The 22,461-nt window shown below is 44.5% G+C and overlaps 1 protein-coding gene across 3 annotated transcripts in view; it reads left to right on the forward strand.

Annotated features, from left to right (window-relative positions):
- Nucleotides 1-19,750: 19,750 nt before the first annotated feature.
- Nucleotides 19,751-22,461, forward strand: part of NCLN (nicalin) — a 35,782-nt gene continuing 33,071 nt past the window's right edge. For 2 of the 3 annotated variants that reach the window (XM_044269855.1, XM_044269865.1), the window contains exon 1: nt 19,752-20,079. In XM_044269855.1, the coding sequence (XP_044125790.1) occupies nt 19,905-20,079 (175 nt within the window). In that variant the 5' untranslated portion in view covers nt 19,752-19,904. Of the gene's footprint in view, nt 20,080-22,461 lie in introns of all 3 variants that reach the window. The other variant, XM_044269869.1, reaches the window with a different exon arrangement.

A 22,461-nucleotide genomic window follows, 5' to 3' on the forward strand; every position in this document is an offset into this window, starting at 1 on the left:
CCCTCCCTACTGACCCCTAATCGGTCCAGTAACTTAGATGCCAAAGTGTTACATATAATTACCACCTTTGACAGTGGATCAAAACAAGTGAGACAAATTTTACAACGCCACTGGGAGATTCTTAAAATGGACCCTGACTTGGGGGAAGTTCTAGGGGATTATCCCCAGATCATGTATAGACGGGGTGGCAATTTACGTGACAAACTGGTTCACAGCCACTTTTCTTCCATCCGGACATAGCCAACTTGGCTGCAGTCTAATGCCGTGGGTTGTTACAAGTGTGGCAACTGTGTAGCTTGTAAGCATATACAGGCCACAAAATCCTTCACCAGCGCTGTTACTGGTAAAACCTACTCCATCTCACAGTTCATTAACTGTAAATCCAAGGCAGTGATTTACCGTATTTTGTGTGAATGTGGCATGGAGTATATCGGCAAAACTATACGTGAACTTCGATGGAGGGTAGGCGAGCACCTGGGAGACATCTCACATAGAAGAGACACTTCGGTAGCTAAAAATGTACATTTAACCCCTTAAGGACACATGACGTACCGGTATGGCATGTTTCCCGAGTCCTTAAGGACACATGACGTACCGGTACGTCATGGCTTTAAATAGCGATGCCGGCGCCGCGGGGGTTAATCGGAACGGGATGCCGGCTGAAATCATTCAGCCGGCATCCTGTAACAATGCAGGGGGGGGGTCATTTGACCCCCCCGCATCGACGATCGCAGAAAACCGCAGGTCAATTCAGACCTGCGGTTTTCTGCGTTTCCGGTCCATTCGGGTGTCCTGTGACCCGATGAACCGGAAAAAGACTGCGATCGGTGGCGTAATTTTACACCACCAATCGCAGTCCGAGGATTTGCAGAGGCGGAGCTGGCCCTGGTGCTGAACGCCGCTGTCCAGGGTGCTGATTGGTGCAGGGGAGAGAGGCGCGAGATTCAAACTTCCTGCGCTCCTCTCTCCCCTCCTCTTCCTGTTCTGCACGAGCACCCGGCAGCATCGTCCAGCACCAGCTCCTGTGTCCCCCTAATCGCCATCCATCACCCTCCTGCACCCATCGCCACCCAGGTAGGTTAGGGTCAGTGAGGGAGAGGCACCTTTAGGCAGGGATAGAAGGGAAAAGTTAGAAAAAAAATAAATAAAAAAAAAATCACATTTATTCCAAACTTTTTTTTTTCAGCTACCAGACCCCAGACCCCCCTGCCACTTGCCCCCCCGCATCCCCCCCACCACCAGCCCCCCCCTCACCACCAGCCCCCCCCCCCACCCACCCCCCCCCCCCCCCCCCCCCCACCAGACCCCCCCACCACCACTTTTTTTTTTCTGCGTGCGCTGACTGGCCGGCACTTTTTAGCGTCCGTCCACTGTTAGCGCATCGCCCGCCCCACCGCCCACCACCCACCGACCGCTGATCAGCGTTGAACCGCTGATCAGCAAGTTTGAACTTTTTTTTTTTTTTTTTCTAACACTTGCCCATTTTTTTTGCCTGGACTTTTAGTACGTGAACACCCGTGCCCCCACACACACGCACATAGAATAAAGGTTTACACGCACGCACATACACACGCACACACACACACCCATGGCCCGCCGGGTGTTCTCGGCCGAGGAGGCATATGCCCAGATTGCCTCCGACTCTGAGAGCCCCAGTGAGGATGAGGATGACCCCACGTTCCTTTTGTCATCCGCATCCTCCTCATCATCATCGGATGACGATGAGCCACCAAGGCAGCGGAGACGCCGCCAGGCGGAGCCAGGGGCCACACATGCTAGGGATCCTGTGGCCCACCCTAGTACGAGCCGCCCTGGGGTTCGTACTGGTTTCCCGGCCCACCAAATAAGTTCACCGGAGCCCCCTGCCGATGAACTTAGCTGGTGTCCCCCAGTGGACTTTGAGCCTGAGATTCCGGATTTCGCTGGCAATCCTGGAATCCAGATTCCCACAGTGGGGTTTACTGAAATAGACTTTTTTAGTTTTTTTTTCAGTAACCCACTGGTGAATCTGATGGTGGAGCAGACGAATCTGTACGCCCAACAGTTCGTCGCTCAAAACCCGGGCTCATTTTTGGCTAGACCCGGTGGCTGGACGCCGGTCAGTGCAGCCGAGATGAGGACATTTTGGGGCCTCGTGCTGCATATGGGTCTAGTGCAAAAACCCAGTGTCAGGCTGTACTGGAGTGGGGACGTCCTATACCAGACCCCACTGTACAGTACGGCCATGACACGCTCCCGGTTTGAGGCCATCCGGAAATGTCTGCATTATTCCGATAATGCAGCATGTCCCCCCCGAAGTGATCCTGCCTATGACCGGCTGTACAAGATACGGCCGGTCATCGATCACTTTGGGGCCACATTTCAGCAGGCCTACGTACCTGGAAGGGAGGTCGCGGTTGATGAGTCTCTCGTTGCGTTCAAGGGGAGACTCAGTTTCCGCCAATACATTCCCACAAAGCGGGCGAGGTATGGCGTGAAGCTATACAAAATTTGTGAGAGTACCTCAGGGTACACTTACAAATTTCGTGTGTACGAGGGGCGAGATTCCCGGATTCAACCACCAGAATGTCCCCCCACTCTGGGTGTTACCGGGAAACTCGTGTGGGACCTTATGTACCCACTGCTGGATAAGGGTTACCACTTGTACGTGGACAACTTTTATACCAGCATTCCCTTGTTCAGGTCCCTTGCCGCCAGATCCACGTTCGCTTGTGGGACCGTGCGGAAAAATCAACGCGGCCTCCCTGCCCACCCCCTCCAGGTACCTATCCCCAGGGGTGAGACCCGTGCACTTACCAGTGGAAACCTGTTGCTGGTCAGGTATAAGGACAAGAGGGATGTCCTTATGCTGTCCACAATCCACGGTAACAGCACCACCCCAGTCTCTGTGCGAGGTACCACGGCAACGGTCCTCAAGCCCGATTGTATCGTCGCCTACAATCGGTATATGGGAGGAGTTGATCTCTCTGATCAAGTCCTCAAGCCATATAATGCCATGCGCAAAACCCGGGCATGGTACAAAAAAGTTGCGGTCTACATGGTGCAGGTTGCCATGTACAACTCTTTTGTACTATCCCGAAGCGCTGGCAGCACAGGGACATTCCTCCAATTCTATGAGGCAGTCCTCAAAGACCTGATCTTTTCGGACCGGGAAAGAGCAGGCCGGAGTACCTCGGGAACTGGAGGCGCCCGGATCGTCCCTGGCCAACACTTTCCAGGTGTGGTCCCCCATACTGGAAAGAAGGGACGAACCCAAAAAAGATGCAGAGTGTGTCACAAGAGGGGGATACGGAAGGACACCACTACTCAGTGTGACACTTGCCCCGATCATCCGGGCCTCTGCATTATCGATTGCTTCAGGGAGTATCACACTTCCATGGAGTACTAAATTTTTATAATCTCCAACAGTCCCCTAGAGAACATAAAACACTATGGCTCTCAGACTTTGGAGACACAGAAACAATTTTTTTTCCCCAAAAAAATATTAGTTTTAGTGCAGGCATCCTCAAACTGCGGCCCTCCAGATGTTGTAAAACTATAACTCCCAGCATGCCCAGACAACCTACAGCCATCAGCAGGGCATGGTGGGAATTGTAGTTTTACAACATCTGGAGGGCCGCAGTTTTAGGATGCCTGCTTAGTGTCTCCAAAGTCTGAGAGCCATACATATTGGGCATCGTCGCGTGCGTAAAAGTCGTCGCTATAAAAATAACATTTGACCAAACCCCTCGGATGAACGGTGTTAAAAATATAAAATAAAAACGGTGCCAAAACACCCATTTTTGGGCAAAATTTCCATTTGAATCCTTTTTTTCCAGTAATAAAGCAAGGGTTAACAGCCAAAAAAACCTCAATATTTATGGCCCTGATTCTGTAGTTTGCAGAAACACCCCATATGTGGTCGTAAATGGCTATATAGCCGCACGGCAGGGCATAGAACGAAGGGAACTCCATATGGTTTCTGGAAGGCAGATTTTGATGGACAGTTTTTTTTTTTGACACCATGTCCCATTAGAAGCCCCCCCTGATGTAGCCTAGACTAGAAACTCCAAAAAAGTGACCCCATCTAAGAAACTACACCCCTCAAGGTATTCAAAAGTTACTTTATAAACTTTGTTAACCCTTTAGGTGTTCCACAAAACTAAATAGCAAATGTAGAAAAATTTTAGAATTTAATTTTTTTGTTACCTTGCCTCAAAAAAGTGTAATATAGAGCAACCAAAAATCATATTTACCCCTAAAATAGTACCAAATCAACAACCACCTTATCCCGTAGTTTCCTAGATGGGGTCACTTTTATGGAGTTTCTACTCTAGGGGTGCATCAGGGGGCTTGAAAGGGTACATGGTGTAAATAAACCAGTCCAGCAAAATCTGCCTTCCAAAAACCGTATGGCGTTCCCCTTCTTCTATGTCCTGCCGTTTAGCCAAATAGTAGTTTACGACCACATTTGGGGTGTTTCTGCAAACTACAGAATCAGGGCAACCCATTTTGAGTTTTGTTTGGCTGTTAACCCATTTTTTTCAGTAATAAAGTAAGGGTTAAAATGGAAAATTTTCCAAAAAATAGAAATTTCTAAATTGTTTCTCCATCTGCCATTAACTCTTGTGGAACACCTAAAGGGTTAACAAAGTTTGTAAACCCAGTTTTGAATACCTTGAGGGGTGTACTTTCTTAGATGGAGTCACTTTTTTGAAATTTCTATTCTAGGGGTGCAACAGGGGGCTTCAAATGGGACATGGTATAAACAAAACCAGTCCTGCAAAATCTGCCTTCCAAAACCCATATGGCGTTCCCCTCTTTCTACGTGCTCCCGTTTGGCCAAACAGTAGTTTACGACCACATATGGGGTGTTTTTGCAAACTACAGAATCAGGGCAACCCATATTGAGTTTTGTTTGGCTGTTAACCCTTACTTTATTGCTGGAAAAAATGGGTTAAAATGGAAAATTTTCCAAAAAATAGAAATTTCTAAATTGTTTCTCCATCTGCCATTAACTCTTGTGGAACACCTAAAGGGTTAACAAAGTTTGTAAACCCAGTTTTGAATACCTTGAGGGGTGTACTTTCTTAGATGGAGTCACTTTTTTGAAATTTTTATTCTAGGGGTACAACAGGGGGCTTCAAATTGGACATGGTATAAACAAAACCAGTCCTGCAAAATCTGCCTTCCAAAACCCATATGGTGTTCCCCTCCTTCTATGTCCTCCCGTTCGGCCAAACAGTAGTTTACGACCACATATGGGGTGTTTTTGCAAACTACAGAATCAGGGCAACCCATTTTGAGTTTTGTTTGGCAGTTAACCCTTGTTTTACTCCTGGAAAAAATTGATTATATTGGAAAATTTTCCAAAAAATAGAAATTTCTAAATTGTTTCTCCATCTGCCAATAACTCTTGTGGAACACCTAAAGGGTTAACAAAGTTTGTAAACCCAGTTTTGAATACCTTGAGGGGTGTACTTTCTTAGATGGAGTCACTTTTTTGAAATTTCTATTCTAGGGGTGCAACAGGGGGCTTCAAATGGGACATGGTATAAACAAAACTAGTCCTGCCAAATCTGCCTTCCAAAACCCATATGGTGTTCCCCTCCTTCTATGTCCTCCCGTTCGGCCAAACAGTAGTTTACGACCACATATGGGGTGTTTTTGCAAACTACAGAATCAGGGCAACCCATTTTGAGTTTTGTTTGGCAGTTAACCCTTGTTTTACTCCTGGAAAAAATTGATTATATTGGAAAATTTTCCAAAAAATAGAAATTTCTAAATTGTTTCTCCATCTGCCAATAACTCTTGTGGAACACCTAAAGGGTTAACAAAGTTTGTAAACCCAGTTTTGAATACCTTGAGGGGTGTACTTTCTTAGATGGAGTCACTTTTTTGAAATTTCTATTCTAGGGGTGCAACAGGGGGCTTCAAATGGGACATGGTATAAACAAAACCAGTCCTGCCAAATCTGCCTTCCAAAACCCATATGGTGTTCCCCTCCTTCTATGTCCTCCCGTTCGGCCAAACAGTAGTTTACGACCACATATGGGGTGTTTCTGCAAACTACAGAATCAGGGCAACCCATTTTGAGTTTTGTTTGGCAGTTAACCCTTGTTTTTTTCCAGGAAAAAATTGATTATATTGGAAAATTTTCCAAAAAATCTAAATTCTAAAAATGTATGTCCATTTGCCATGAAGTGTTGTGGAAGACCTAAAGGGTTAACAAAGTTTGTAAAAACAGTTTTGAATACCTTGAGGGGTGTAGTTTCTAGAATGGGGTCATTTTTGGGTGGTTTCTATTATGTAAGCCTCACAAAGTGACTTCAAACCTGAACTGGTCCATAAAAAGTGGGATTTTGAAGATTTCCGAAAATTTCAAAATTTGCTTCTAAACTTCTAAGCCTTGTAACATCCCCAAAAAATAAAATATAATTCCCAAAATGCTACAAACATGAAGTAGACATATGGGGAATGTAAAGTCATCACAATTTTTGGGGGTATTACTATGTATTACAGAAGTAGAGAAACTGAAACTTTGAAATTTGCAAATTTTTCAAAATTTTTGGTAAATATGGTATTTTTTTATGCAAAAAAATTAACTTTTTTGACCCAATTTTAGCAGTGTCATGAAGTACAATATGCGACGAAAAAACAATCTCAGAACGGCCTGGGTAAGTCAAAGCGTTTTAAAGTTATCAGCACTTAAAGTGACAGTGGTCAGATTTGCAAAAAATGGCCTGGTCCTTAAGGTGAAATAGGGCTGTGTCCTTAAGGGGTTAATGCACGAAGGGAGACCCCAATTAGGATTTATCGGCATTGATCTGGTCAAACCCCCACCCAGAAGGGGTGACTGGGATAGGAACCTTCTCCAGCGCGAATCACGCTGGATATTCTACCTAAAAACATCAGCCCCTCTGGGTCTCAATGAGAGACTCAGTTATGGTTGCTTCATATGATTAGTTATTGTCCAGCTTTAATCATGTTTTGATAGAGGATATTACTATCTATCAATTATCTAACATATGGTATAAGCAACTAGGCTCTATGCCCCCCATGGAGTCCGTATATTCATCTTAGGAGTATCTAGTTCTGCTTAGTTTGCGTATTCCTTTCATCTCTTGTCCTAAATTTTGCTAAAAATGCCATTAACTGTTCTATTGATTGCATTTACTAGGTTACCATGGATGCAGATGACTTGTACGTCCCTTAGCGTTTCGTTTACTTCAGTAACCAGGTAACCATCTGTGCCGCCTCTCCTTGTCTTGCTATTGGCCGCCCTTGCCCACGTGACCGCGTCTGACGTCACACGCCGGCACCAGACGTGGGGAGGCGTTCCCTTTGGAGAAGCGCGGGCAGGTAGAGTTTAATACCACTGGTGAGGTGCATTATCGCTGCTGGTAGTTATTTCCCCCAACCATAGGGGACCTGCAAAGCGTAGGATTATCATATCCTCCTGACCAGTTAGCTTAGGATTACCACTTCCTTTGCTTATATGCACCCTCTCATCTGAGGGACATTTACAGTTATCTACATCTGATCCAGTTTTCGCTGCAGGCTTTTCTTTCCTTTTGTACGTACTCCCCTGAAGAGTCGACACGGACAGAAACGTGCCATGTCGGGATGTCATTAGGAGCGCATTAATTGGCCACAATCAATACTTTTAGATCTAGGGATCAGGTCCGAGTAGGGACAGGTATCCGGACGGGGTCGCCACTATCGGGGCGGGTGCTCTGTATAGATAGCTAGAATGAAACTAGTCCCCTTTTCCATCAATAGGGTTCAATAGGGCACAGAGCTCCATTATTTATACAGACCCTGTCGACTACCGTGGCTTTCCATTGGACCTACCTTGATGTCCTCCGGATCCGCCTCCCCTGAAATCTTTTCTGTTCCCATCACACGTATTGGTCTGGTAAGACTGCTCGCACCTTTTACTAGGTGGAGCAGGATTATTCTTTATCTACCAGTGTTGGGGTACCAGGCTTGGACCCCTCATGTTTCTAATGTAATGTGGGCATCACCCTCTATATGTTGGCAGTGTGAGAGTAGAAACTCAAAGACATTTGGGCCACTTTAAAACACCAGTTACTTATTCCTATCAGTGAAAAGTGTCCATCTGCCCACTTTGATCCCAATTCTTGTGCCCAGAAGGTTCTGCCCAGGCTGAACTCAACTAAATTTTATATGGGGCATCACCCTCTGTATCTTGACAGAGTGAGATCAGTGCCCCAGCCATTTAAAGGGGTTGTCTCATGTTGCCATTACTAATACGAAATGGACTATGCTGGGATACAGGGGACTGGGCCAGTGCTCTCCAGTGCTCTGCTGTTTCAGTGGCTCCCATTGTTACCACAGAAACAATATAGCTTGCTGTGCTGTCTCTGCAGCCGCCACGCACTTTAACCACCTCCGGACCGCCTAACGCAGATGTGCGGTCCGGAGGTGGCAGCGCTGCGCAGAGTCACGCATATACGCGTCATCTCGCGAGACGCGAGACGGATGACGCGAATATGCGCCCGCGCATGCGCAGTTCGCGCCGGCATTTCGTTCAGGACTATTTCGTCAGCAACCTGCCAGCCGTGATCATTGGCTGGCAGGTTGCTGATTTTAAAAAAATCCAATCAGAGAGCCGAATAACAGATCATATTTGTAAATATGATCTGTTATATGGCTGCCTGCTCCTCTGCTGGTTCTTTTCGTCGGTTGGATCCAGCAGAGGAGCAGGCTTCACAGTGAGTACACCAACACTACACACTTAGCCCCAGATCACCCCCCTGAACCCCAATTAACCCTTTGATCACCCCTTTGATCGCCCCTGTCAATCACAAGTGAAAAGAAAAAAGTGATCAGTGCAAACTGTCACTTTTTTTTTTCACTGGTATTGACCGTTAGGTTTTAGGTATAGTTTAGGTCTCTTGGTTAGGTAGTTAGCGATCAGTTAGCGCCCAGCCCACCGCACCGCAGTCCCTTATTCGCTGATTAGCGTATCGCTAATCAGCATTTGTACTTTTATAGTATCTGGAAGTGATCAAAACTGATCACGGTCAGATCTATAATAGTATTAGTGTCACTTTAGTTCGCCCTCCACCCAAAACGCAGTGTTTGCCCGATCAGGCCTGATCGCTCGCCCACACCCGCCCCACCGCAGTGACAAAAAAAAAAAATTTTTTTGATCGCTGCACATTCAATTTACACGCACTGCAGCGATAAAAAAATCAGTTTTGATATTTTTTATCAACCGCAGCGGCCTCCGGTACTTCGCTAGGCTCCCCTTTGTAAGACAGGCTTGCTTTTTTTTCTTGGGTAGTCTCAGGGAATACCCCTAAATTTAGTTGCCCACATGTCTAACAGGGGGTATTCCTCTGAAGAGGCCTACAGGCTTCTGACCCAGTCGGATGAGGAGTGGGAACCCTCATCTGATGAATCCAGCGGGTCAGAATACGAACCTGTAGAAAGCAGTGGCTCTCTGACCCAAAGTTCGGACGAGGAGGCTGAGGTCCCTGATACCACCAGGCGTACCCGGCCCCGTGTCGCTAGACCGCAGGTTGCGCAGGATCCGCTTCAAGAGCAGCAGAGTGGGGCTGGTGCTGTCGGATTACGTGGTGAGGCATACACCAGCAGCCCAGCCCTTCCTGGCACTAGTACCAGCACTGCCGTACAACCTGGTGAAGTAGCGAGCACCAGAAGGGCAGTTGAAGCTGGTACGGTGGCACGTGCAGTAGTGACCCCGTCGCAGCCACCGCAAAGACGTGCCCGTAGAGCCCCTAGAATCCCAGAGGTGCTGGCAAACCCTGATTGGCAGTCTCCAACTTCAGCCGCACCTGTAGTTTTCCCTTTCACCGCCCAGTCTGGAGTTCGGGTTGAGACAGCTCAGATCGGTTCGGCCCTGGGATTTTTTGAGCTGTTCTTGACTGCGGAGCTTTTAGACTTAGTTGTGGCAGAAACAAATCGGTATGCCACACAATTTATAACCGCTAACCCGGGAAGCTATTATGCCCAGTCTTTCCGGTGGAAACCAGTCCAAGTTTCCGAAATTAAAACTTTTCTGGGCCTCCTCCTCAACATGGGCCTGACAAAAAAGCATGAATTGCGGTCATATTGGTCCACGAACTCGATTCATCACATGCCCATGTTCTCTGCTGCTATGTCCAGGACACGATTTGAGGTCATCCTGCGTTTCCTGCACTTTAGTGACAACACCGCCTCCCGTCCCAGGGGCCACCCTGCTTTTGACCGGCTCCACAAAATTCGGCCCCTCATAGACCATTTCAACATGAAATTTGCAGATATTTATACCCCAGAGCAAAACATCTGCATAGACGAGTCCCTAATACATTTTACCGGGCGCCTTGGCTTCAAACAATACATCCCAAGCAAGCGCGCCCGGTATGGGGTCAAATTGTATAAGCTCTGTGAAAGGGCCACAGGCTATACCCACAAATTTCGTGTCTATGAGGGAAAAGATCAGACCCTGGAGCCGGTCGGTTGCCCTGACTACCTGGGGAGCAGTGGGAAGACAGTTTGGGACTTGGTGTCACCCTTATTCGGCAAGGGGTACCATCTTTATGTGGACAATTTTTACACAAGTGTGGCCCTCTTTAGGCATTTGTTTCTAGAACGGATTGGCGCCTGTGGTACCGCGCAAACTAGTCGCGCGGGCTTCCCCCAACGGCTCGTTAGCACCCGTCTTGCAAGGGGGCAGAGGGCCGCACTGTGTAACGAAGAACTGCTCGCGGTGAAATGGAGAGACAAGCGTGACGTTTACATGCTCTCCTCCATTCACGCAGACACGACAATACAAATTGAGCGAGCAACCCGTGTCATTGAAAAGCCCCTCTCAGTCCACGACTATAACCTCCACATGGGAGGGGTGGACTTCAATGACCAGATGTTGTCTCCGTATTTAGTTTCCCGCAGAACCAGACGCTGGTATAAGAAGGTGTCTGTATATTTAATTCAATTGGCTCTGTACAATAGTTTTGTTCTCTACAGTAAGGCTGGGAGAACTGGATCCTTCCTCAAATTTCAGGAAGAGATCATCGAGAACCTCCTGTACCCAGGAGGTTCCGTGGCCCCATCCACCAGTGTAGTTAGCCGTCTACACGAGCGACATTTCCCCAATGTCGTTCCTGGTACCTCAACCCAACCGTCATCCCGAAAAAGATGTCGTGTCTGTAGCAGGAGTGGAATAAGGCGAGACACCCGCTATTTCTGTCCTGACTGTCCTGACCACCCTGCCCTATGCTTTGGAGAGTGTTTCCGGAAGTACCACTCACAGGTACACTATTAGCATAGGGATCATCTCACCAGGATAGGCACACAGGGCTATTAGGGCCCATTCACTCACTGCTGCTGCAAACGTCTCCTTTCACATGGGACAAAGTGCATAACGCACTTCGCCACATATTTGGGCGATTTGCGCTTTGCACATTGACCCATGGGGAAGGAGAGGTTTGTTCTATAAAGGTAAAAAAAAAAAAAAAAACACACCAGTAAGCAAACACGTTAATGTTCAGTTCAAAAAGTTAAAGTTACATGTTCTGTTGCAAAGTTAATAAAATTATTGCGTTGCGGCCTGGTTTTTTCTTTTTTTGTCTTTTTACCTTCCAGGTGGACCAACCGATCGACCAGCTGCAGCACCGATGTGCATTCTGACAGAAGCATTGCGCTGCTGTCAGATTACACGCAAGTCGGTGTATGCGGCGCTGCAAGACGGGATTTTCTCCTCTGCAGTAACAGATATGTTTGCCGAGGCATACGAGCTGAGGAGGAGGCGGCGTTCCTATGCTTTGGCAAACACTTTGTATATATATATAAAAAAAAAAAAGATAAAAAATCCCGGCAATGATTTATTCATCCACATCGATTGATGCGAATGGAGAAATCTGGTTTGCCAGGGCATACGAGCTAAGTGGAAATAGGTTTAACGGGTGCCGCGCTAATTTGTAAAGCAGTATACAGGATCAAGAACCAGAAAGCAACGTGCCAAATTCGTATGATGCACAAACAAAAAATTCCAAATCCATATGCAATAATATACAGGCGGATCTCACACTTCCATATAAACCATGCGAAGATTTTCGGCAACCTATTAGTCAGCTGCGCATATATGAAGACAACTGTCTTACGTCTCCCAGTTCACATGCAAAAGAATGGATGTCCGCCTGCAATATACGGTGAAATCTCCCCTTGTGGTAACAATCACACGAAAAGCCTGATCCGAAGACAGTCCGGAATACCCTAATGAAGGACAGAAAAAGATTGTGCAATACCCTTGGGATTTAAAAGTAGGAATACTTTAATCTACTTACAAAAGGCAAGTTTTCACAAGCATATAAAATACCCGACCCGGGTTTCCATTGGTCCACACCCACCAATTTGTTTCTGTCTGTTACTTTGTTTCTAGGTTCAGTTGGTGTGGATTATGGATATTTTTACTTTTAGAGACAATATGCATTTAAATGTACACGAAGTATTTAATGAGAAACCTCAGCAAGATTGTAGTAATGATATTGATGAGGTTTTTAGTACCTTAGAATTATTAATGGTCAAAGAAATTAGAACCATTTGGGATGTTATTTCACTGGAGCGGTTCCTTGTGGAAGAAAAGATCCCAGAGGGCCTCAGGTGGCAACTCCCATTGAATTCAGACATTGAAACAGAATTATATGAATGGGAGAGTTTTGTTAATTCATGTGGTTTTGGTGCTATGAGATTTATTATAGAGAGAAGGAAAAAGAAACTTTCCTCCATATGTAATAAAATAGAGGATATAAAGGTCAAACTAGCGCCTTTTAAAGAATTATCGGAATATTCTGAATTATCACAAAAATGCCAAAAAGAGGTTATGAAAGCTGAACAAGAAGTAAAAAAGAAAAAACAAAAAAAGTATTTAAAGGTTATAGAGGAGTATAAAAATAATACAGTGTACAAATGGAAACAGAAAAAGGAAGATATAGCAGTATATGGGAGTGAGCCTAAAAACAATGAGCGCACCGCACCTGATCCGGGGAAAACCACCATCTATAATCACCAGGTAAATTCCAACCCCAGATGGGGCCAGGAGCAACCTCGTGATTATAGACCTAGGTGGAATGGCCATCGTAGAAATCAGGGTTATTATAGATATAACGAGAACCATCATTATAATGCGCAAAACCATCGTGGGCATTACAATCAATATCAATATGGTTCCCGGGATTACCATAATTCAGGCAGAAACAGACAACAATACCGCCCCTATTATAATAATAGAGGGGGAGAACCTTACATACAAGAGTATAATGATTATAACCATACTAGAGGAACAGACTATAGAGAAGGGGGTAGAAATCTCCCTTCAGAAAATAGACAGGCTTATAACCATGGCCCTTTTAAAAAAACAAATGACAGTGAAGATACAATATATGTTAAAGAAATGAGGGGAAATAACACTCATGAGGAAAATTTTCCCCACAAGATGATAAAAGGGAAAACACCACAATCACCACAAAAGATGGAAGGGACACCAAGAAAGAAAAAAAGAGAGGAAGGGGAAGAAGGGGAGGAAAAAGACACAATAAGCCCAGAAGCGAAGAAAGGCAGAGGGATTCCATAGGCATATATAATTTAAGCACATATAGTTTGACTCCAGATGAACTTTCTGTGCTTAATAAGGGTCTTAAATTTGCCCCAATATATAGAGGAAATAAATTTGAAACATATTTGGATGTGCATAGATTCATAAGGAAATTAAATATATGTAAATATTTGAAAAAGAATCCAATAAAAACTTCCAATGCGCAAGATACTAAAATATACACGCATCTGCGAAATAAATCCACTTTTTTCCCAGATAATAAGGAAAACGAGTGTATAGAAGCTTTTAAACGTGGGGTTCTCAAAGGGCTAGATCAATTAGATATAGGAGGTTTAAAAAAGAATAATTTAACTAAAAATGGTAAAGGTAACAGATAAAGGTGGAGGTGTAGTTGTTTTAAACCATGAGGACTACAACACGGAAATGCAGAGAATTCTTAGCGACACTACTACATATAGAAAATTGAAAAGGGATCCCATATTTGAATATAAAAAAACACTTAAAGTTTTGTTAGATAGGGGTCTAATGCAAAAAGTGCTGAATGAGAAAGAATATCAGTATTTAAATAACCTGTACCCAAAAACTCCGACTATATATTATTTACCTAAGATACATAAGAATGCAGAACGCCCCCCAGGGCGACCCATTGTCTCAGGGATTGACTCAATAACTAGCCGTGTATCCGAGTATATAGACATCTTTTTACAAAAATATGTGACTATTACACCATCATACCTACGGGATACAGGGCATATCCTTGAGGCTTTGAGAGAAATAAATGATTTACCCGAAAATGCTATTTTGATGACATTGGATGTCACTTCACTTTACACAATTATACCAAATGAGATAGGCATGGAGGCGATAAGATTTTATTTGAATAGAGATGTTCAAATGTGTAATGAGCAAAAAATCTTCATTATGGATTGCATACAGTACTGCCTCGGACATAATTATTTTTGGTATGCTGATAGTTATTTTCTCCAGGTGTCGGGAGTGGCGATGGGTGCGAAATTCGCACCCAGTTTCGCCAATCTGTTCATGTCTTACTGGGAACAGTCTAATATAGACCCGATTATTAAAGTTGAGATGGAGGGTGGTAGCCTCCAACTCTGGAGGAGATACATAGATGATTGCATCGGCATTTGGTATGGGACGGAGATAGGGTTAATGAGGTTTATTTCCCAAATTAATGCAAATAAGTGGAACATTCATTTTACCCACGATGTTAGTAAAAATACTATACATTTTTTAGATCTGGAGATTAGGGTAGATGAAAAAAAGATAAAAACTGTCACTTATTTTAAACCTACTGACCGCAATGGTTATATTGAAAGAAATAGTTGCCATCATGAACCATGGATCTGTAATGTGCCGAAGGGACAATTGAAACGTATCAAAAGAAACTGTACCAGTATAGAAGATTATGAGGCACAAAGTGACATCATAGTAAATAGATTTGTGGAAAAGGGATATAAAAAGGAAGTTCTGTTGAATCAAAAGGAAGAAATTAAGTTGGAAAATCTGGGTACTATTAAAAAGAAGGTGTCTGCGGAAGATAAAACACAGATTCAAGAAAAATATAAGTTTGCTTTTTCAACCACCTACTCTATTAATTGCCCCCATATTAAAAGAATAATTCAAAATAACTGGAAGGTTTTGCGAAATGATCCAGTTATAGGTGAACTTATTCCCCAAAAACCGCCCTTTATTTTTAAAAGAGCCCCCACTGTTAGAAACCGTATTGTGCATAGTTATGTGAGAGAGTCTTCTGGTGCACCGAAATTGCGCAACGGCTTCACTTGGTGCGGCTTCTGTCCATGCTGCAGAAATCGCACAAGAGAAGATAAAAAAACAATCAGAAAAGATGATATTGTGTCTACCTCCAAATCTATCTCTAAAAAAATCTGTGGAAATATCTCATGCGAATCAATGGGAGTTATTTATGTGCTGGAGTGTCCGTGTGGTCTCCAGTATATTGGAAGAACACTGAGAAAGTTAAAAGTTCGAGTTGGCGAACATATTAAAAATATTAAAAAAGGACTCGAGACTCATAGTGTCTCTGCACACTATAAGAGGTTCCATCAGAAAGACCCCACGGGTCTAAAGTTTTGTGGTGTAGAATTGGTGAAACGTCACTGGCGTGGAGGTAATCCTGCCACACAGATCAATAAAAGGGAGGCGCAATGGATTTATGATATGAATACATTGCAGCCAAATGGACATAATATTGAGTGGGACATAAAATCTGTCTGTATGGTTTAATCAAAAAAATTTTTTAGATGTTTTATTATATAACGCAAGTTTTTCTACTATGTTTAATACTATTTTAGTTTTGTGTAATTTATTGTATTTTAATGTATCTTGCTAAATGTATGTGTCATCAGAATTTATGTTGGCTATTTTATTATTTATTTTTTAAAACATATGTTTAAATATTTTGCCGGACAAACGGAAGTCCGTACTTGTTCCGGGGTCAATGACTGCTATATATGTGTTGACCTTAGGCGGCATTTGGATTACAGCCCCTGACGAAGCTAAGTGCGAAACCCGGGTCGGGTATTTTATATGCTTGTGAAAACTTGCCTTTTGTAAGTAGATTAAAGTATTCCTACTTTTAAATCCCGAGGGTATTGCACAATCTTTTTCTGTCCTTCATTAGGGTATTCCGGACTGTCTTCGGATCAGGCTTTTCGTGTGATTGTTACCACAAGGGGAGATTTCACCGTATATTGCAGGCGGACAACCATTCTTTTGCATGTGAACTGGGAGACGTAAGACAGTTGTCTTCATATATGCGCAGCTGACTAATAGGTTGCCGAAAATCTTCGCATGGTTTATATGGAAGTGTGAGATCCGCCTGTATATTATTGCATATGGATTTGGAATTTTTTGTTTGTGCATCATACGAATTTGGCACGTTGCTTTCTGGTTCTTGATCCTGTATACTGCTTTACAAATTAGCGCGGCACCCGTTAAACCTATTTCTATTTTGATTAAGGACTTTGAACCTGTCCTATTAAGGGCACCGCAGCTGACTGTCCATTGGTCCACACCCACCCATTTGTTTCTGTCTGATACGAGCTAAGTGGGTATGGATGTAGGGCGGAGCTCCTATGTCCTGGCCGACGCCTTTCCCCTCCATTTTTTTTTTTTGGCAGAGATTTTTTCATCCACATTGATCAATGCGAATGAAGAAATCTGTGCCGTTCATTTTTTTCTTTCAGCCCAGAGGCTGAACGGAAAAAAAAATCTCATTACCTGTATGCTCAATATAAGGAGAATAGCAGAAACTCCTAATGCTGGCCATACATGTAATGATTGCGGAGACCCTCAAATGCCAGGGCAGTACAAACACCCCACAACTGACCCCATTTTGGAAAGAAGACACCCCAAGGTATTTGCTGAGGGGCATATTGAGTCCATGAAAGATTGAAATTTTTGTCCTAAGTTAGCGGAAAGTGAGACTTTGTGAGAAAAAACTAAAAAAAAATCAATTTCCGCTAACTTTTGCGAAAAAAAAAAAAAATTCTATGAACTTGCCAGGCCCCTCATTGGATACCTTGGGGTGTCTTCTTTCCAAAGTGGGGTCACATGTGGGGTATTTATACTGCCCTGGCTTTTTAGGGGCCCTAAAGTGTGAGAAGAAGTCTGGGATCCAAATGTCTAAAAATGCCCTCCTAAAAGGAATTTGGGCACCTTTGCGCATCTAGGCTGCAAAAAAGTGTGACACATCTGGTATCGCCGTACTCAGGAGAAGTTGGGGAATGTGTTTTGGGGTGTCATTTTACATATACCCATGCTGGGTGAGATAAATATCTTGGTCAAATGCCAACTTTGTATAAAAAAATGGGAAAAGTTGTCTTTTGCCAAGATATTTCTCTCACCCAGCATGGGTATATGTAAAATGGCACCCCAAAACACATTCCCCAACTTCTCCTGAGTACGGCGATACCAGATGTGTGACACTTTTTTGCTGCCAAGGTGGGCAAAGGGGCACATATTCCAAAGTGCACCTTTCGGATTTTGCAGGCCATTTTTTTACACATTTTGATTGCAAAGTACTTCTAACACATATGGGCCCCTAAATTGCCAGGGCAGTATAACTACCCCACAAATGACCCCATTTTGGAAAGAAGACACCCCAAGGTATTCCGTGAGGGGCATGGCGAGTTCCTAGAATTTTTTATTTTTTGTCGCAAGTTAGTGGAATATGAGACTTTGTAAGGAAAAAAGAGAAAAAAAAAGAAAATCATCATTTTCCGCTAACTTGTGACAAAAAAAAAAAAATTCTAGGAACTCGCAGTGCTCCTCACGGAATACCTTGGGGTGTCTTCTTTCCAAAATGGGGTCACTTGTGGCGTAGTTATACTGCCCTGGCAATTTAGGGGCCCATATGTGTGAGAAGTACCTTGCAATCAAAATGTGTAAAAAATGGCCGGTGAAATCCGAAAGGTGCTCTTTGGAATATGTGCCCCTTTGCCCACCTAGGCTGCAAAAAAGTGTCACACATCTGGTATCGCCATACTCAGGAGAAGTTGGGGAATGTGTTTTGGGGTGTCATTTTACATATACCCATGCTGGGTGAGAAAAATATCTTGGTCAAATGCCAACTTTGTATAAAAAAATGGGAAAAGTTGTCTTTTGCCAAGATATTTCTCTCACCCAGCATGGGTATATGTAAAATGACACCCCAAAACACATTCCCCAACTTCTCCTGAGTACGGCGATACCAGATGTGTCACACTTTTTTGCTGCCAAGGTGGGCAAAGGGGCGCATATTCCAAAGAGCACCTTTCGGATTTCACCGGTCATTTTTTTACTGATTTTGATTGCAAAGTTCTTCTCACACATTTGGACCCCTAAATTGCCAGGGCAGTATAACTACGCCACAAGTGACCCCATTTTGGAAAGAAGACACCCCAAGGTATTCTGTGAGGGGCATGGTGAGTTCCTAGAATTTTTTATCGCAAGTTAGTGGAATATGAGACTTTGTAAGAAAAAAAAATAAAAAATAAAAATCATCTTCATTTTCCGCTAACTTGTGACAAAAAATAAAAAGTTCTATGAACTCACTATGCCCATCAGCGAATACCTTAGGGTGTCTACTTTCCGAAATGGGGTTATTTGTGGGGTGTTTCTACTGTCTGGGCATTGTAGAACCTCAGGAAACATGACAGGTGCTCAGAAAATCAGAGCCGTTTCAAAAAGCGGAAATTCACATTTTTGTACCATAGTTTGTAAACGCTATAACTTTTACCCAAACCATTTTTTTTTTTTTGCCCAAACATTTTTTTTTATCAAAGACATGTAGAACAATAAATTTGGTGAAAAATGTATATATGGATGTCGTTTTTTTGCAAAATTTTACAGCTGAAAGTGAAAAATGTCATTTTTTTGCAAAAAAATCGTTACATTTTGATTAATAACAAAAAAAGTAAAAATGTCAGCAGCAATGAAATACCACCAAATGAAAGCTCTATTAGTGAGAAGAAAAGGAGGTAAAATTCATTTGGGTGGTAAGTTGCATGACCGAGCGATAAATGGTGAAAGTAGTGTAGTGCCGAAGTGTAAAAAGTGGCCTGGTCATTAAGGGGGTTTCAGCTAGCGGGGCTGAAGTGGTTAATGGGAGCTACTGACACTCGGCACTGGGCCACTCTGCTGGTTCCCAGCCACCCGGCATAGTTTTATTTCACCTTTGTAACAGCGAAAATGGACAACCCCTTTAAATGACACCCTTTTCTCAGTTATTTCAGTTTTCATGCAGCCTACAACTGATTTCCCCTCTGGACAGCTCTTTTATTGGTAAATTAATGTTTACTTATAATTCCTTAATAAAAAAAATAAAAAAACATATATTATGCGACTAAGAAACCAGCTTCAGCAGCGTCACGAAAAAAAAAAATGGTGCCTATAACCCCATAAAGGCTTTTTAACTGCGCCTCAGTCACATGACCTAAACCTCATGGGAGCCCATACATCCTAGACATTGCTACCTTTCCACCACAACTACACGATACACAGCCTACATCCGTATCCAACACACAGCTTTCTCACTACTTGCTCCCGCCCCAGCTCCGTGGCTCCGCCCACACGCCCTCTACCCTCCTTCCTCTTGACCTGAGTGTCAGGACCCTGATTTGGGTGTCCTAGTATCGCCTGTCGGTATTTGATTGGCCACCCAGTAGGCCCCGCTGATAGGTGTCTTTGCAGTGCCTGCTGGTCCCAGGCTCGTGAGGAAGCTGTAGGCATTAGCTGTAGTTCCCGGCCCTTCCCTGTCAGGTTCCCCCGTAGGTTCCTCCATATTAGCGCTGAGGAGAGCTCTCCACGGAGCGGCAGGATGCTGGAAGAAGCGGGCGAGGTGTTCGATAACATGCTGAAGGCGTCCTTTCCTCTCACGTTCTTCGTGTTCATCCCGGCGGTGCTGCTCCTCGTGTCTCCTCTGCAGGCCGAGGCAGCCCACGAGTTCACGGTGTACCGCATGCAGCAGTACGACCTCCAGGGCCAGAGCTACGGTCAGTCATCGCCTCCACCCCTGCCATGTGTTCTCTGCCGGCAGGCAGGGGTTAATGAGTGACAGCTCCGGGCACGCGGCCGCCTGGATGGGTTAATGGTGACGATTTTGAACTGTATGAAAGAAGACTTGGTAGTTCCATGTAATATCTATCACCATAGCAGCCATCAGCAGATCCACCACCATTTTGTGTCATTGTCGAGCTGATCATCCTTGCTAAAAGCCTCAGTCCAGATCATATAAATGAGGTTGCCAGGACTTGGAAGATGGGCACACGATTGCACAAAAACCGCACCTCCAGCGTGCTCCATTCATTGTTATGGAAGCTGAGCAAATGTGCATGCTGGGAGTTGTAGTTTTACAACCGCTGGAGTGTCGGTTGCTGAGCCCTCCACTATGTATGAATTGTAATGCCATGCGGGTATTACAGTATGTTGTGAATTGTGTTTGGCGTCTGTGTTCTTTCTTGTGCCTTTCTGTTATGGTTGACTTAAAGCGGTATTCCCATCACAAACAATGGGGGCATATCGCTAGGATATGCCTCCATTGTCTGATAGGTGCGGGTCCCACCTCTGGGACTTACACCGAGAATGGACCGGGGAAGGTGGCGGAGGGGGGCATGCTCAGCTGCCCTCCTTTAATTTCTATGGGGCAGCCGGAAATAGCAGAGTGCCGGCTCGGCTGTTTCCGTCGACCCCGTAGAAATCAATGGGAGCAGTGGCCGTGCAAGTGTGGTGCGCTCCCATTCACTTGTATGGGGAGAGCGATTGGCCAGACCCCGGGAAACCCAAGGTCCTCCAGCCACTACTCTCCACGCTTCGTTCTCGGCGTAGGTGCGGGTCCCAGAGGTGGGACCCGCACCTCTCAGGCAATAGGGCATATCCCAGTCATAGGCCCCCATCGTCTGTGATGGGGAAACCCCCTTTAAATGATTAAAGTGCTTTTTCTACTTCAGTGGCTCATAAACTGGAAATCTCCCCTGCCAATTGCCTGAAGAAAAGGGGAAGTTCAGACCATGAGGCATATGATTTATCAAACCGGTGTAAAGTACAACTGGCTTAGATGCCCACAGCAACTAATCAGATTCCACCTTTAATTTTCCAAAGGATCTGTGGCAAATGAAAGGTGTAATGTGATTGGTTGCTATGGGGAACTAAACCAGTTCTACTTTACACCGGTTTGATAAATCTCCCCCATAGAGTGTTATAACACTAGATGGGGTATCTGGGATTTTGAAATTGGCCTCAGGACAGATCATCAATATCAGATTGGTGGGGGTCTGACTAACTGCAGTCTCCTTGCAGCTACCAAGCACAGTGCTGTCCATTGTATAGCGGCTGTGTTTGATACTGGAGTTTAGACCCATTCACTTGAGTGGGGCTGAGCTACGCCTAAGTCATGTGACCAATATACGGTGACATCACAGGCCTAAGTGCTTACGGGGTGCCGTAATTTGTACTCCCTCCATTCGGATATTGATGATGACCTATCCTGATTTATACAGGTTACAGCATCATAAACATTTGACTTAGCATAGGACGTGTCAGTAACAGTCTGGCTGCTGGGACCTCCACCAATGTTCTGACTGTTAATGGTGGAGGATAAGCGGGTAAATGCTAATAGCTGTAGGGGTTGTGAAGATTGAATAGAAACCTCAGTAGCTTTTTCGGTATTACATGTAGGTCCACCATAAATTCCAGCCATACACTGTTTCCCTCTGCAAGAACAGCTGATCGTTGAGGGGCTGCTGGGGTAGCCTGAACTGCGGCATTCTGTCAATCGCCAGCCCAGTTTCTTCACAACCCCTTTCAAATGGGAAATTCTCGTGGTCATCAGGCATGTAGTGGAGACATGTTAGGTTACGTTCACATCTGCGTTTTTGCTGTTATAATAATACAACCGGCTGCATCCATTGAGAATGGATCTGGTTGTATTGGGGTACTTGAACACTTGCGGCAGAGGATCCGGCAATCCGGACGCAAACGGATGCTTTTGTCAGACGGATCCAAATGCGGATCCGTCTGACAAATGCATTGCAATACCGGATCCGTCTTTCCGGTTGTCATCCAGAAAAATGGATCCGGTATTTATCTTTTTCCAATTTTTAAAGGTCTGTGCATGCACAGACCGCAAAACCGGATCCGTTTTTCTGGAACACTTGGGGCACATTAATGCATTTTAATGGCAATTAATGCCGATTCCGGCAAGTGTTCAGGATTTTTGGCCAGAGAGAAAACGGCAGCATGGTGCAGTATTTTCTCTGGCCAAAAAACATAAGAGGGACTGAATTGATGCATCCTGATGCATAGTGAACGGATTACTCTCCATTCAGAATGCATGGGGATAAAACTGATCAGTTCTTTTCTGGTATAGAGCCCCTAGG

This window comes from Bufo gargarizans, chromosome 1, assembly GCF_014858855.1.
Source record: "Bufo gargarizans isolate SCDJY-AF-19 chromosome 1, ASM1485885v1, whole genome shotgun sequence".
NCBI lineage: Eukaryota > Metazoa > Chordata > Amphibia > Anura > Bufonidae > Bufo > Bufo gargarizans.